Genomic DNA, 16,670 nt, shown 5'->3' on the forward strand with positions numbered 1-16,670 from the left:
ATCCAACCAGAGTTGGACCCACGTACACTGAATACAGATGTTTGTTCCCAAAATAACCCAGAAAGATGTGACCATTTGTTGATGTACTTAGCAATATTACTTTGTACCAGTATTTGGCCTTTGTGGAAGTTTGAAGCACAAGCCAAAACTGCTTTTTCTTTCTTTATAAATATCAACGTAAAGTCATACGGACATTTCTAAAATGCAATAAAATATGTTGTACATCAGTTGCTTTTGAGTTAGTTACGACTAATTTAAACTTCAAAGGTCTAAATGCCAGTGAGGCTATTGATTTAGCACAATAAAAAGAACATAACGCAAGAAATTCCAATTTGTTCCCCCTTTTTACCTGGGGTGCTTCCCCTTAAGAAAACATAACAAAATGAACTCAACATTAGAGAATCTTTTATATTTGAACCACCAAATGAAGCGAACATTTGCCACTGATATAAATATCAAAGGGTCCTTTCTGTAAAACCTCTTGAATTGGCAATCAGGTCACATCTGGCACAGCTGCCGTCACACACACACAAGTCCACCAGTGATAAACATATTCTGTATATAATCTGTATTTCTGCCCTGAAGCTGCTAACATTACAACATAAAGAAGCAGATATTGGAAGTGTAGCAACCATTATTGTTTCTACTAATGTAACAGACAGATGCAACAATCCCACCACCTTACAAAATATGTGGTAAAACAGCTCTTTGTCAGAGATTACAACTATGTAACAGAGAATAAGCCAATTCAACAAAATCATGATTGTATTCCGAGAGCTTTTCTGCAAATTATTGACCATTATTCTGAGAGGGTGCTGGTGTCAGTCGCACTGGCCTTCAAAATAAAACACTATTCTTGTATGGAGGATTGTATCTGTAACTGATCCTGTCAAACACTGACACTGACAAAACTTAGCTATTCTTCTCAGGACATTAATACATGATGAAATTATGTCAATGTCTCTTTTATGAAATGATGAATGGCACCAAAAACACAGGAAAAACAGAAACAAACTCACATATAAATGCACGTGGCGAATGGCAAAGGTGAATTCAGTCTGAATAAAACACAACATTTAGATATAATAGAACAAATATAAAAAACATCTATGTATAAATATAAACAATCACGACAGAGAAACTTAAAATCTGTGGAGGAGGAGGGGGGGTAACAATACAGTACAGTGAGTGTTGAGAGCAGTGCATTAAAACTGAAAAACACACATTAATAGGTATATAGAGGATATGCAGGTAGACATGTCTATCTGACCAACATTTTTAATACAAGTCGTCCATAACGGAAATGTGTAACAGTGCAGTAACTCACAAACACTGGACTCCCAAACCAAATGACGTGGAATGAACAAAAGCTGACGTTTTTTGTCGTTTTTCTTTTTTCTCTGATGTGTTTTTCGCTCACACACAAATCACTGCCAGTGTCCCGGGTCAGCAGGGGGTCCTCGGGGTGCTACCCTCCTCTCTTTTCTCCCCCTCAGGGTGAGCCACAGTTGGCGAGGGGGGGTGTCTAAGCCATGACGTCCTCCAGCGCCGGCAGGAAACCCTTCTCCGTCAGGTGAGCCTTCAGGGAGTTGAAGATGTGGAGCTGCTGGTCGATGCGCAGAGCCAGGAGCTGCTGGATCACCTTGCTGGGGTTCGGGCCCCTGAGAGGAGAGGGAAGATAATTAGGGATGGAAATTAGGAAGATTATAACATCAAATCTCACCATCGATCCAAAATAAATTAATCGGTGGTAAAAGAATAAAAAACTAAAATATAGACATGTTAAATCGGAGGGGTCATTTTCTGAGGGTTCAAGCTGGAACCAGGTGCTTTATCGGCTTTCAGTTCATTTATAAAAAGTGTTGGAGCTTGACTACATAGCATTTTTACAGCCTGATCTACATAGTAAACTTAATATGAAGTTACATTTAAAATCTTTTTTAAGACTCAAAGGCACCCTACAGCGATATTGACCAATACTGAAAAGTCTCAAACAAAATTCAGTTTTCATACTTTAGTTTCATGTTTGTATATTTATTCAGTGTCAGAGGAAGAAATAACACAACTCAAGATACAGAGATAACTCTTTAATGGTTATTAGCAAGCTAGCTAGTTTAATGTTCAACCAACAGTTTGTTTTCTTCAAGAAATAAAACGTTTCGTCTAACAGTCAGGAATAAAATAAACAGTGGCGAACCGTCAGGGCCTTCAAGGTATTCAGAGAATACCCTGGAACACTCGGATAAAACAAATCGATTAAATTATATAAATAAAATGTAATAAAATGTATATAAAATGAATAAATGAGATTCGTATCCGTGTTGTTTGTCCTTCTCGGTCCATACCCTACGCATTTCAGTGGTTTTTTGTTAGAAAAGAAATGCAACCAATCAGATCGTGTTCTGGGTCTCTGGGAAGAATATCCTTCAACCAAGGTATTCTACATCCTTGATCGAATGCCCTGGCCGTTGCTCTGAATGAGAGCGTGCGTTTGGACTGACAGTTTGATCAACCACTCATATATTGATTTGTAGCCAATGGGCGTATTCTTTCAGAGTTTCCCTCGGTTCCAGGGTACTCTAGAACAGTGGTTCTCAAATGGGGGTACGTTGGAGTACTGCAAGGGGTACGTGAGATTTATTTTATTTTAATGAAAAAAACAACATAAGTAATGCATTTAAAAAAAACTGCTAATAGAAGATGAACTACTTTATTCAAAGGTTTACAGTAATTCTGGATAATAAAATGGGAAAAATAAACGGGGTGCTCCCTTTTCCTCTTGAAAACCACTGCACTAGAACAGTGGTTCTCAACTGGTGGGACCCGTTTCGAGTGGGTTGCAGATGTGTGAGTGAAGGACAAAAAAAGTATTTTTATTTTATTTTGGAAAAAAGTCAAACTTTTATTTTGAAGGCCCGATTTTCTAACGCTGTGCATGCAGTGGGCGTTGGACTGGAAGTACCAGAAATCATAAACGGTTTTGAAAACTTCTGTCACGTAGTGATCATCTTCTCAATAAAGCATCTTTGCTGATGTTTTTTCGAGTCTTCTGGCCAATCAGAATCAAGATAGTTGCCCGAAGTCCCCACGGAGAATAACTTTGTGGTAGAACTCTTCTTTATACATCCATGGGTACGACTTCAGATACAAATGAACACATAATGAAATACGACCCCCGGTTTGATGATTGACAGGTCACAGAACAATGGGGGCTATCTACCCTTACCCACAATTGAAAGTAATTCACACAGACTATCTCCTCTTTGCTCTTCTCTCTGTGAGGAGCAGCAAGATGTCAGAACTAAGTGATAAACAAACAATGGCATAACATATTATTAATATGTCGGGTAGTAATAGATGTATTTATTTTCCTCTCAGAGTGTACCAGAATGCGTAGTTTATATGTTAGTATTTCTAAAAATCTCCTGGGGGGAATCAGCATGTGGGCCTTTCTATGTTCTACAGTTCAGCTTTGTTTCCATCATCTCATTAAACCTTTTTTAAAAGCATACTTTAGTTCTGTGAAGGGATATAAGGGATATATGCACTGTACTTCACTTTAATATTGAATGCCGAAATGCGTATATATATATATTACAGCACGATTTCTTGTTGAATAGATTTGAGTGGTTCAACATTTCGGGTCGCGATTTATTAACAAAGGAAAAAGTGGGTCCCGAGGCCGGACCAGTTGAGAACCACTGCTCAAGAAGGCCCGGTAGTTCACTGCCTCGAGACAGAGGATCTAGAACAGGGATGGGCAACTTTGATGGTGGTGGGGGCCACATAATTGATGTACTGGCCACCAGGGGGTCGCAGATTCACTTGGAACACACACACACACAAAAATGCCATGTGTTGTATGTAATTATTAACAAATATACTAAGTCTGACATCTTCATTGACATTTTACAATCTTTCAGGGAACATCCTCTAATAAGCTCACTAAACAAATATTAGTTCACAGAAATTGTATTTAAATTTTACAAGTGGCATGTTTGTATTGAACAGGTTATTAAACAGTGGAATAAAACTATTTTTAAACTATTGGAAAGCACGGAAAATGTGTGTGCATTGAAATTAACCATTAAGATGAAGTCATGAACACTAACCCATCCATTAGTTGTCTAACTTGAACCTAAAACACTTGTAGCCTGTCTCTGCATTCCCCTTATTCCACAATAAGGGGAATGTCAACACAGACACCCGTCAACCCGCACTCAGCGCCGCTCACTCCCGCTGAAATTATGAATGGAAAGCGTTGTAATCATAGATAACACGGTAGAGTCTGTGACAGTTGGTCTTGGTTTTTAGAATATTAAACTTGTTTCGCCAAATTCAGATGATAAATACAACTTTTAAGCTTGTAAAGGCATAATTACAAGCGGCAACTTAACGTCAAAGCAGTGTTTCTTGTGAGGGTTTCCCCGGGAAACAAACACAATACAGAATGTACATCAACCAACTCACCGTTTCAACCACACCCTCAACCTTGTTCTAACATGGTATTCAAATTGAGCATCTATCAGTCAGTGCTCATAACCCTGTTTTATCTGATCACTACTTATTAACTTTTGGTGTTCTGTTATTAGACTATAAGCCACTGCATAAGAATGCCTACAAAATAAATCTATCAGATTCTGCTGTAGTAACATTTATGGAAAAAATTCCATCAGTGGTTAGCTCATTAACATCTCACAGTCCAAGGGAGGACTCCTTTACTAACCTTACACCCCCCCAAATATAATAAATAATAATAAATATAAATAATCACCATAGGGGCACTGTGCTGCCATACCCACCAAACGTCATCTCATAATTCCCTACATAACAGGGAACAGTACGTTGAACTACAAAGCCATAAATCACAACTACTGCAGGTTACATGTGGGGTGCCTCAGGGCTCAGTCTTGGGGCCATTACTATTTATTCTGTATATTAACAATATATATGAAGTATCAAAAATTATTAAAACCATTCTTGTTGCAGACGACACAAGTCTACTCTGCTGTGGGGACGATTTAGAACAGTTATTGGTCACAATGGAGAAGGAACTGAGCAGGATGAAGATCTGGTTTGACCAAAATAAATTAACATTGAACGCAAGCAAAACCAAACTCATAATATTTAGGAATCGATCGACCAATACAGAGAAGTAACTCACTATAAATGGCGTCCAATTAGAAAGAGTATCGGAAATAAAATTCCTTGGAGTAATCATAGACAATAAATTAAGTTGGAAACCACATATAAGCTATATCAAAGCCAAAATATCCAAATCAATAGCAATTCTGAATAAAGCCAAATACCTAATTAATCAAGCTTCTTTGTTTATGCTGTACTGCTCCTTCATACTTCCATACATGATGTATTGTGTGGAAGTTTGGGGGAACACATATAAAACAAATACACATCCTATCTTCATCCTGCAAAAAAGAGCCATACGAGTTATACATAAAATTACGTACAGAGAACCAACAAATAAATTGTTCATCAAACTAAAAACTTCTTCTTGCCCCTGTTGAACACAACAGACTATCTGAGAATTATTATTGTTTTTTTTTGTTATTATTTGTTTTTTGTACTTTGTTATAATTATTCATTTGAGTGAGAAAAAAAAAAGGTTGTTGTTTTTGTTTCTGACATGTTCAATAAACTGACTAATGAATGAAAAATGAATGAAATGAAATAATTCAGAGAGCTGATTGGCTGTAAGTACGTGTGTCGCGAAAAGTTATTTGTTTACGTGTTTAAAAAAGTACCAGAAGCTTATATATACACATCCAAGTTGTTCTTGCCCCACCACTTTTGTACATATAAAACGCCACCGATCACTGTACATTGCTAATTAGGTTATAAAACATATCAACAAACCATAGCAGTGTGTTTACCTGATGAAGCTGGCAATGTAGACGTTAACAAATGTTGCCATAAGGTACTGGCAGTCGAACCGGTCCATAATGCCACCGTGACCCGGGATCGTGTTGGCAAAATCCTGGAAGAACACACAACAGTACATGTGATCAGACTGCCGCTATGCGTATAATATAAATGGAGCAAAGACAACAGACATTAAAGGGATAGTTGGAGTGTTTTGAAGTAAACAAACGTGTCAGAAATCCCTACTTTGATCTTGAAGGCTCTCTTGAAGCCGCTGGCGAAGAATCCTCCGAAGGGTCCCATGATGGAGGCGAAGGAGGAGAGGGCGATGCTGTGGATCTGGAACGGATACAGACGCACCGTGGTCTGCGGAGACAAGGAACATGTGTCAGACTCAAACAGAGACCAGCAGTAAACTAGTTACTTGGCTAAAATAGGACTTGCATCCCCAGGCTTTTAGTATCAAAATCAAACATGGCGGAGAAAAATATAATGAGGTTGAAACGTATGATAAAAACCTGGTGTTAAACGGGACTTCGGTTCTGTTAATGTGTACTCTAGAAACAACATTTAAATATATTTTAACGTTACTTTATAAGTTACACAGGATAAAAACGAAATAACATAGCTGACACAATTAAAACTAGCTGAAACTACAGGCTAGGTCCTGACATAAATGTAATAAGCTTTGAGTTTGCAATGTGTAATGTTTGACCTGTTAAGAATAAACCGTCTATATTTTTCTATAGCTTTACAGAGATGCTGTATTATATAGGTTTGGCATTGTCTACTTCCAAAGTGGTTGAAAGGTTGCGACACAAATACATTATTCTACAAATATTACGGATCCCTCTTGTTTTTTGGCATACTGGATTTGCAATATAGTGATTTTATTGTTTCATAGTTACATGAATGTTTATATGACTTGTGATGCCAGAAAAGGAAGGACAGATGAAGGTCAGGAGAGTCTTACCCATCCGGTGAAGGACTCCAGGAAGGAGGGCAGGGTGTAGTCCTGCAGCTGGAAAAGCTCCGACGGCTCGCAGTCCACCTGGAACCGGTTGGAGTCGTTGTTGAACTCCACCGGGCAGACGAAGTAACGCCAGCCGGACATCACGTAGGAGAGCTGGGGGAGAGCAAGCTTCAGTTACTGCATGCTGCCTCTGATTTTTTTATTATAAATATTGTTTCACTGTCAAATGATGACAGACATAACGGGAAGAAAAGCTGCAACACTTCTGCAACATGTACAGTGTTTAATAATTCAGAGCGACCATAACAAGGTTTATTTAGATGTTGCACATCTCAGTGAAACAGCCAGGATGTTAGGATTTTAGGCTCATTTTTTCTGTCTACCGATTTTAATGACGCTTATTGAAAAGCTGTAGCATGTGCCAACAAGGATCTAATTAAAGTGTAATTTTCATTTACATAGTGATATAGGGCATTTGTGCTGCATTATCTTACTAAACTATCTTAACACTAGCACCGCCAGGGGTCGCTGTATACCTAATTTTTTTTTACCCGCAATACGACTGCAATACGACTGCATTTCCTATAAGGTAAATATTACCCGCTGGCACTTTGTAACAACAGAGGGTGCTACATAACACACTTTCAGGAAAAGTCACGGACTGGGAGACTTGAATATTTGATTGAAAAAAAGTTACATACAATCAGGAAACAGCTGCGGGTAAAATGTACCCGTTGGCGGTTCTAGTGTTAAGATAGAAAAACACTTCCAAAAATGACAAAACTCAGGATTCTCTATAACTCTTACCATGATGCCGAACACTATGGTGGAGAACAATCCACCAATGAATCCCTCCCATGTCTTCTTAGGGGAAAGCTGCAGAGGACAGTGAATGTGTCGATAGCAGGTTAATACATCACCATGTACCAAACAACACAAGTGTCCATGAAATGTGTCAATAAAACACTGACTGCCGATAAGTAAACAAGATCAAGGAGAAGGAGCTAATATTACGGAGAAATACCTAAAAGGATGTCATAAAACATTCATATTCTCTGGAGTGGAGTAACATAACAAGAGTCAATATCCAGACTTCAGACAAAAACTAAGTGATACTTACAAAATTGGGTTTTCATTTACTAGAAACACGTGAGTTTTATTGATGAAACACAGGCAGGTCATTTGTTGCTTGCATTAATAGTTCTGAAAATAGGAAAAACAATAATATGCAACCAACCTTGATGAGAGGGGTGCGCCCGAAGAAGAAACCAAACATGTAGGCCATAATGTCGTTACAGATCACACAGGAAATTGGCACAATGAACCTGTAAGAAGAGAAGAGTTAACATGAGACTCATAAATAAGAGACTTAGAGAAAACAAGTTTTGTAAAACAAGGCATGAATGAATGTATTTGGATTGTTCTAGCCATAAACACACTAAACATAGTAGGTGCAGTTTTTTTTATTGAAATGCAATGAGGCCCAGTGTGAGTATAATATGAAAATGTTAAAAATGTTCAGTGGAATATTTTCTTTTTAAAGACAGAAACTTAAAGAGCCTGTGACACCATCCCAACAACTGTTGTGCAATGAAATATTGGGCTACTAGTAATCTCGAACCGTCAGTTTAAAAAAGAAAAAGCGATACCGTTCCGTTAAATATCAATAATTTCGAACATCGCGGGGAAATTCCTTGACTCATTTTGAAGTTTTGGGGGAAGCCGGAAGTGACGTCAATGCGGGAACGCTTCGAGAGCCAAACACGGACAAAGTGTGTTGTCATGCATAGAAATGGTGAATTACTGAGATTAGGCACGTTAATAACGTTTTAATGAAGTTGACTATAGTATATTCATATTTGTCAGTGCTTTCATGTCAATTCGGCGACATAAACATAGATGATCGTGGTGAAGATGATGATTACATTAGGATTACAAATCGGGAGTGAGAGCTGCTGAATTTCCTCCCGTTGGATGTGATATAAAAACAAATCGATTATTTTTGTGGTTGTAAACTCAAGTGGATGAAACTACATTTATTAGTGCTTTCATGTCAATTCGGCGAACATATGATACATTAAATGATGAGTGAGGATGATGATTAAAAATCGTTTGTTTGAGCCGGTCTGCATTTCCCGATGAGAAGACAAACCGATGCTTTTTGTAGTTTTAGTACACCAACGTGGATTAAACGTGTGGTTTTTTACCACAATGTTGGGGAAATTAATGGATAAAATGCACGGATTATTATTATTATTCCCACTCCGATCGGGACACTAGGTCCACCGTTTCCCCGCAGCGAGGCTCCCCCCGTTGACAGTTTACGTGGGCTGGGTGCAGTGGCGGACTGGCCATCGGGACGAATCCCGATGGGCCGGTACCGAAGTGGGCCGGTCGGATAAGTAACTAGCACATCCCCCATAGGCGGCGCGTGAGGCTCAGGTTTGAGAAGGCTAAATAACTTCTTTTACCTGACGCTGCCCGCCTCCGGCGTCTATAGAAAAGAGATCAACTCAGTGTGCGGAGTTTAAATCTCTCAAGTCATATTACAGGATAAAGGAAATACAGTTTAAACTGCCTATGCAGAGAAGACGCCGACGTGTCGCACTTATCATTCATATTACATCATCAATCAGATCATCGATCATATAATAATCATAATATATCATATGTTTCCTTATCTGAGTCAGCTTCTCCAGCCTCATCTGGCCGTGCAACACTCACATTGTCACAGACTGGATGCAGAAGTATTATTCAACACATTATGTTGACGAAACACTCGAGACAAATGTAATTAAAGTCAGATCCACTCGTGTCTTAGACGTGATCGCGCTCTCAGCTGGAGAGAGAAACCCTGGCTTGATTTACCGAGTTGATAACCAGCGTCGTAGGACCGCTTAGCGAGATCTCGTTTGTTAGTTTGTTGTTGTTAGTTTGTTTGTTACTCAAACATATCCAGGGTCTGTTGAACTGGCTTCGTAGTACAGGGCACAGGTGGCGAGCAGCGCTAATGTCAAAGACACAGACATTATATTTGTATTTTACCAGGATGCAGTGACACAAATATTTACATATTTACATTTACTATCTACAGCACCCTGACATCCCCCGATCCCCCCGTTGACAATTTACTAGCGGTACCGAAGTGGGCCGGTCGAGAGTCCCGGGATGATTTTTAGTCCTATTCCACCACTGGCTACATGGCCGTATGATCGCCCATATTGACGCACCTCATTCCTAAACTTCTAACAGATACAACATAAACCGATCCTTCAGCCTCATATGAGCTCTCAGACACGTTCAACATTAACCTGTCATCGCTGTCTGAGCTTGCTGCTGTGTGCGCCGTCGTGCGTTTACATCTGACTGTATATATATAAAGGTTTACATGCAGAAGCTGGGATCCTGGACGGTGCAGCTGGAGCGCTGTGCCCGCAATGACGTCACCCATCATTTGGCGGGACTTGAAGAATCCGCGAGAAGATCCAGAAAATTGTCAACATTGAAGGCAGATTAATGGTTATCAAAGTACAAATATCCAAAATCAGTTCAGTAACGGTTTTCAAGGGGACAATATGTACTCAAATTGATGGGTTTGGATGATGGGGGAAAACCGTGTCACAGGCTCTTTAAGAAACTATTAAGGTGAAGCTTAATCTATGCAAAGACGATAAAGGACTGTTTATTTACCAGATCATCCCCTCAAACAGGTTGTGAATGATGAAGTGAGACTGAGTCACCACGATCAGCAGAGTCACATGAGTCCAACCAAACTGTGGAGACAAAACATCATTAGGAAAATATGTTTACAATCAACCCAATTATATTCATGACTAAGGGTCCTTGTTCCAAATATGTATTGATAGATTTGATGGTGGTACAACACCCGAAGGATTACAGTCAGTTGTGACTACACTGAGATGGGATATAGCTGAAAAGGATATTAGCTTGATTAAATTCAAAATGTGTTTGAAGGCAGCGTATCCTATTTAACATTAAGAGCTGTGTTTTTGTAAATCTCATGGCTCCATATTTAATATATATTAATTCATACATTCCACTGACACAAGAGTAAGGTTTGTCATATTATCAGCAGTGTTTTAGGGCCAAATTAAAGAGAAGGGGAGGAGGGTAATGAGAGTAAGGAAAATAAGCAAGATGACATTGTTTTAAAAAAGGTGGGTATTCTCTGAGATTTGTAAGAAAGAAAAATCAGGCATTAACAAAAAAAATAAAAAATGAATTCCTACATTGAAAAAAAAGAATTACGTTTTTTTTATTACTTAGTTATTGCTTCACTTGCAAGGTTGGATGAACCTCTATCAAACACACAAAGAAGGTATCTTTGTTGTTAATTTGCAACATTATTCTCAGTTATTTCTCAGACTAATACACCCTTCCACTGGCTGTATCATTTACATTTCTTTTTTACAAACACTAATATCCTTCTCTATGTGATCATAGAGCCTGGATTAGGACCAAAGATCACAGGATTGATGCGTCTTGTTGATCTAATCCATATCACAGATGTTGTCTTAGATGATTGCTTTCCCTTTGATTTAACAGGCACTGATTTTCCTGCTTGACACATATTTAATGACTGTATGCCAGACAATTTATTAGAGCAATCTCCAGCCCTCTTCTACACACACTTGAGGGCCCATATTTCATCTCGCCTCATCAATAACCCAGAAGCCTCCAGGTTGCCACTCACCATGTAGAACTGCAGGCGGTAGTGCTTCTTCACCAAGCTCAGCACAAACATGCAGAAACCTGCAACAACACATGCTGCGTTAAAAATGTTGATATAACCTGGTCTGTGACAGAGGGGTTAGTTAAGTCAGAATTATGTTCATCTCTGTTCCAACTCATCTAAATTTAGCTTGACCTATTTCAGACAAAGCCCTGAGTAAATGTGCAGAGAGGAGGTTTGTACAAGACTGAGCTAGGAAGAGGATGTTGCATAGAAGAGACGAAAAAGTGCTTTTACTGGGAAGAAGAAGTTAAAGCAGACATAGTTTACACCCGAGGAAGAACGACGCTTCAAGGTTTTAAAAAGATCTACATATGATTAATGTATGCATTTTCTGGCACTTCAAGGTGTGGCAAAATGATCATCAAAGCTGCCTGAAAGCGTGTGAAAGAGCCGGCCCATTCAGTGTGAACATGGAAGGCAGCGACAATCAAGGTGCTTCCTTCCTCCTCACTTCCTGTTCAGCTGCAGCAGAACTGAATTACCAACTGACAACCTGCAGACAGGAAGTGGGACTTCTTCAGTTTTCACAGAGCCTAAAATAACCCACTTTTAGGGTTATTATGTTCATAAAGGATATTCTAAATGTTGGTATTCAACTCTGGAGAACTCAGAATGAATTCAGTTTTTCAAGTTGACAAAACTAAGACGTCCGGATACAATATTGACAATGTAATTAGCAAATGACAGTTTAAACAGTAGCTTGATCATTATATATATACACTATATATCAGGGTTGCCCAACCAGTCGATCGCGATCGACCGCGGGGAGATTCCCAGTAGATCGCGAGATGTGTCTAAAAATAGAACAATATTCTGTTTTATCCATAGACTGTATATATTTGTTATCGTTAATGTCCTATAACATAATCTTCCTGTGCCAGATTAATGCACTTGAAGGCATCAAAGCTTTGTGATTGGCCGGCGTGACTCCATGTGTCAGGGCGTGGCTGGTGGGCAGTGTGCACTAGTTTGCCGACTTTGTCCGTGTCAACAACAGGAGTGACAGTCCGCGCACACACACAAGACAGCAATTATGGCAGAAGCAAAAAAGCCCAAAATATATAATTTTCACTCCGAGTGGGAGGATGATTATTTTTGTATCTATTCCAATTCAAAGTCCATCTGTCTCATCTGCAATGCGAGCATGGCTTTATCGAAGAAGGGTAATTTAGGAGCGGCATTTCAAAACAGTGCACAAACGCTACGAGACGGAATTCCCTCCTAATTCTGACCTACGCTCCCAAAAGGGGAGGGGCCTGAAAGGACAGCTAAATGCACAGCAGTCCATTTTCACCAGGCCCAACAACAAGAGCAAGGCTGCTACCATAGCATCTTATCGTGTCAGTCACGTTCTTGCGAAACACATGAAGTCTTTCAAAGACAGCGAAGTTGTGAAAGAAGCATTCCTGGAGGCTGCCGACGCGCTTTTTGGGGACAGTAAAAATAACAGAAGCATTTCAACAGGTTTTTGATATAATAAAAACTCAAGTTAGATACCGTTATTAATCAGCTGTAAGTTTTAGTTTGTTTGAACTTATTCATTATAATTATTGTACAAAATGGTATAAGAATGCAAACTTAAATTGATTATAGTCTATTGTCAATTCAGGTTAAGAAACTAGTGTTGCTTGCATCCTATTTTAAAAAGGCATTTATTTTTATACTAAAATGCAACAAAAAAAGGGTTTGATTCTATACATTTTGTCTTTTTTATTGCACTTTGGCAGCAGATTCCTGAGTAGCTTCAGATCTCAGTTGTCTTATTAGTAAGCCTCATTTATACTTTTGTAGCAACACTATTTTTATATAATGGCAAAGAAAGGGTTCAGAGTATTTTCTTTTTTCCCTGTGTCATATGTGGCAGCACTGTTCAATGTTTCTTAAACATTACCCACTGTAGTGTGACGTGTGAATAAACTCCAACTCTGTATCAACAACACTGTTGTGTAGCTTCAGTTAAATACTTGTGTGTGTAGATTAGAAAGAGGTAAGATAAAGGATCTGCAGTAATTTATGAAGTATTAATCGTACAAAGGTCAGTTTTATACAAGTAGAAGTGTGTATTTACCTGGTAGTAGGCTGTCAGTAATGGCTACGCCTCTCTATTTGGACTGGTAGATCTCGGCAGACTGGCAATTTTAAAAGTAGCTGACTTTTAAAAATCTACCTTCACATATTCACACAGCTCTATTGATGGGGATTGCTTAAAAAACAACAACGAATTCTCCAAGAATAAAATGCATGAACCCGTTTGCAACAAAAAAAATTGCAAACTGATCATTTCAATTGTCAACATTAAGGGGAAGCAGTTTGAGGACCCTTGCATTTCTTTTCAAAAATAAAGGGTGAATCTGAGGTTGGCTTATCACACACTGGCTCCATAACCCCTGTGCCAAGTTGGACAAATCCAAGTCTTTGGACCTTTAAGTTGATCCCTCTAACATGCCGACATGGGGACAGATGTTATAACTATAGCTATATTTCCCCCAGGCTTGTCAGTGTTTGTACCTGTGAGGTAGAGGGCAAAGGAGATAAATCTGTGGTATTTGCTGAGGATGCGAAGCGGCTCCTCTCTTTGCACCAGAGTGAAGAAGCAGTCCGTCACGGTTTCACCATAGAAGAAGTAGTTGACACACAGCAGGAAGTACCTGTGGGGTGGAAGACATGTTCATGTTTCAAGGCTTCACACCAGCAGCATATCAGACATTCAGTATGCCTGCAGAAAAACCAGTGAGGCCATGTTAATGAACTCACAGACTCATCTCACTGCATTTGACTAATGTTTTGTCAAAGAAGAGAGTTTAGATTTTTCTGCTGAAGGCATAGGGAATGTCAGGATTATCAAACTAGTGTACACCACTAAAGCTAAGAAATAAAGATGCACCGATGGAAATGTCATATAAAAGTCACACCAGCCAAATTCAATGTTTGTTCATTCTTAGACAAACATTTTTGTAACTTTTCTTGGTGAAAATTAAATGTAATGTTCATAAATTATTAATATAAGATATAAGAGAAACATCTGATACAAATATTACTCTGTACTGTTTCTGCAGGCCTTTTATTACATTACATATTATATATCTGACGCTTTCATGCAAAGTGACCTTCATATAATTTAACACTGAAGACTTGACTACAGGAGCAATTAAGGTTAAGTATCTTTCCCAAGGACTCTTCACATGTTGTCAGGAGGTGGGATTGAACTGCTGACCCCCTGATTCTCCTATTAAAGACTCTCCCCTATTTATTATTTATTTATGTGTCAGTTTAACTACTTAATTATACAAAAATATGTATAAGTCAGTAATATCTATTTACACAAAAGTAAAGGTGTGTGTATTATATGTTGATTACTTTGAGCAGCAGGCATGGGAATGATTTGCAATATATTATTGAAGTGTCTCATTAAGTATTTTCCTCCAAGGTCCTGCCGGTGTTACGAATCAAAAGCTTTAGGTCTTCGTTGTTCGCACTGAAAACATTCTACACAGATGACGTGTTCACACATGTCATCTGTGTAGAACAGGGGTGGCCAACCAGTCAGAGGTTAAGAGCCACATTTTTTCTATGGTACTGCAAAGAGCCACATCAAACACAGTCACTGATACCGCTTGTTTCGGTTTTTTGTTTTCTGGAGACAAGATTTCAACCACGTCACCGATGCATTTTTGTGGCATTGGGAAATATATTTTTTAACTCCTCTGGAGCAGAGAGAGGAGCTGTGGATTATTGTTATTGATTAATGCATCAGTGTTTCTTAGGGTCAAGAACACTGAACTCACAACTTAAAATGAAAGCGTTTAGTTTATTTAATAAAAGAGCACATGTTCAATGTGAAAAGTGACAGTAGTTATAGATTATTTGAAATGTGGTGCTATATATATATATATTTAAAAAAAAATTATATATAGTATCAAGACCTTGAATTTCAGGGGGGGCGCGGGGCTTTGTTGGCGGGGCACAGCGCCCCTCCAAGTCAATGGTAGGGGAAACACTGGATGTTTAATCAACGATTTCCCCCCCCCCCCCCCCAACTCAAATTGGTTCACTGCATCGCAGGTATTTTTGTGATTGGCTCTTGGGCCACATCAAAATTAGACGCGCTGTCATCCTCTCACACTGACACCTGACACCACACATGCACACGTAGGGAGAGGCGGGACGAAAGTAACACGGGACGAAAGTAACACGGGACGAAAGTAACACGGGACGAAAGTAACACGGGACGAAAGTAACACGGGACGAAAGTAACACGGGACGAAAGTAACGGAGCGACTTTATCCGAGCCCAAACAACTTTGACCGGCCAAATTACGTCAGAATTATCAGCATTCGATACTTAACAGACCTACTAAATATCAGGTTTAACTGTCAGGAGTAGTGTTGTCACGATCCCAACATTTTGGTTTCGATACCAAGTCAAGAATTGCGATTCCGATTCTTTTTCGATACTTTTCTTAAAAAAAAGGGAAACAGTCTTAAATGTAATTATTGTGCTTTATTTCACACCAGAACACAAACTTTTAAAAATGAGAACAATAAATAAAATAAATGACAAGATGTCCTATTAAATACAATTAATCCATTTCTTACAGACAGGCCTCGTGGTGTCCGTAGGCTTGCCCTCACTGTCAGAGATATAGTTAAAATACTTCCAAATTTCGCTTCTGGCGTCTTTTTTGTCAACAAGCCGAGGCGCAGCGGCAGTTGCACTCCCACTTGCAGCCATGCTTCTCGTTTTCTCACATGCTCTGGCAGCGAGCGCGTGCACGAGAGAGGGGAGGCACTTGAGCGTGCTTGAGAGGGGCGGGACTGCAGGCACGGCTGCAGTGCAGGGAGTGGAAGCAGAGCGCTGAACACACACGGCTCTTATTAAAACGACTCTTTCTCACCGGAGTACTTTCCCCCGTCATTCTTAAAGTACCGATACTAATGAAACGGAGGAATCGTAACGTTTTTAACGGCAGGGTATCGCGGTACCTTTCAAGTATCGGTACACCGTGCAATACTAGTCAGGAGTCAGTGTCTCTCCCCCAAACTCACACATATACAATTCGAT

General features: G+C 39.4%; 1 protein-coding gene across 1 annotated transcript in view; it reads right to left on the reverse strand.

Annotated features, from left to right (window-relative positions):
* Positions 1 to 388: 388 nt before the first annotated feature.
* Positions 389 to 16,670, reverse strand: part of cds2 (CDP-diacylglycerol synthase (phosphatidate cytidylyltransferase) 2) — a 34,956-nt gene continuing 18,674 nt past the window's right edge. Inside the window, exons 5-13 of the mRNA XM_034090575.2 lie at positions 14,118 to 14,257; positions 11,568 to 11,626; positions 10,544 to 10,626; positions 8,091 to 8,178; positions 7,661 to 7,729; positions 6,854 to 7,006; positions 6,127 to 6,246; positions 5,892 to 5,995; positions 389 to 1,661 (exon numbers count right to left, since the gene is read on the reverse strand). Of these exons, the coding sequence (XP_033946466.1) occupies positions 1,526 to 1,661; positions 5,892 to 5,995; positions 6,127 to 6,246; positions 6,854 to 7,006; positions 7,661 to 7,729; positions 8,091 to 8,178; positions 10,544 to 10,626; positions 11,568 to 11,626; positions 14,118 to 14,257 (952 nt within the window). The 3' untranslated portion in view covers positions 389 to 1,525. The remainder of the gene's footprint in view (positions 1,662 to 5,891; positions 5,996 to 6,126; positions 6,247 to 6,853; positions 7,007 to 7,660; positions 7,730 to 8,090; positions 8,179 to 10,543; positions 10,627 to 11,567; positions 11,627 to 14,117; positions 14,258 to 16,670) is intronic.

Source organism: Pseudochaenichthys georgianus, chromosome 9 (assembly GCF_902827115.2).
Source record: "Pseudochaenichthys georgianus chromosome 9, fPseGeo1.2, whole genome shotgun sequence".
In the NCBI taxonomy this organism is placed as follows: Eukaryota; Metazoa; Chordata; class Actinopteri; order Perciformes; family Channichthyidae; genus Pseudochaenichthys; species Pseudochaenichthys georgianus.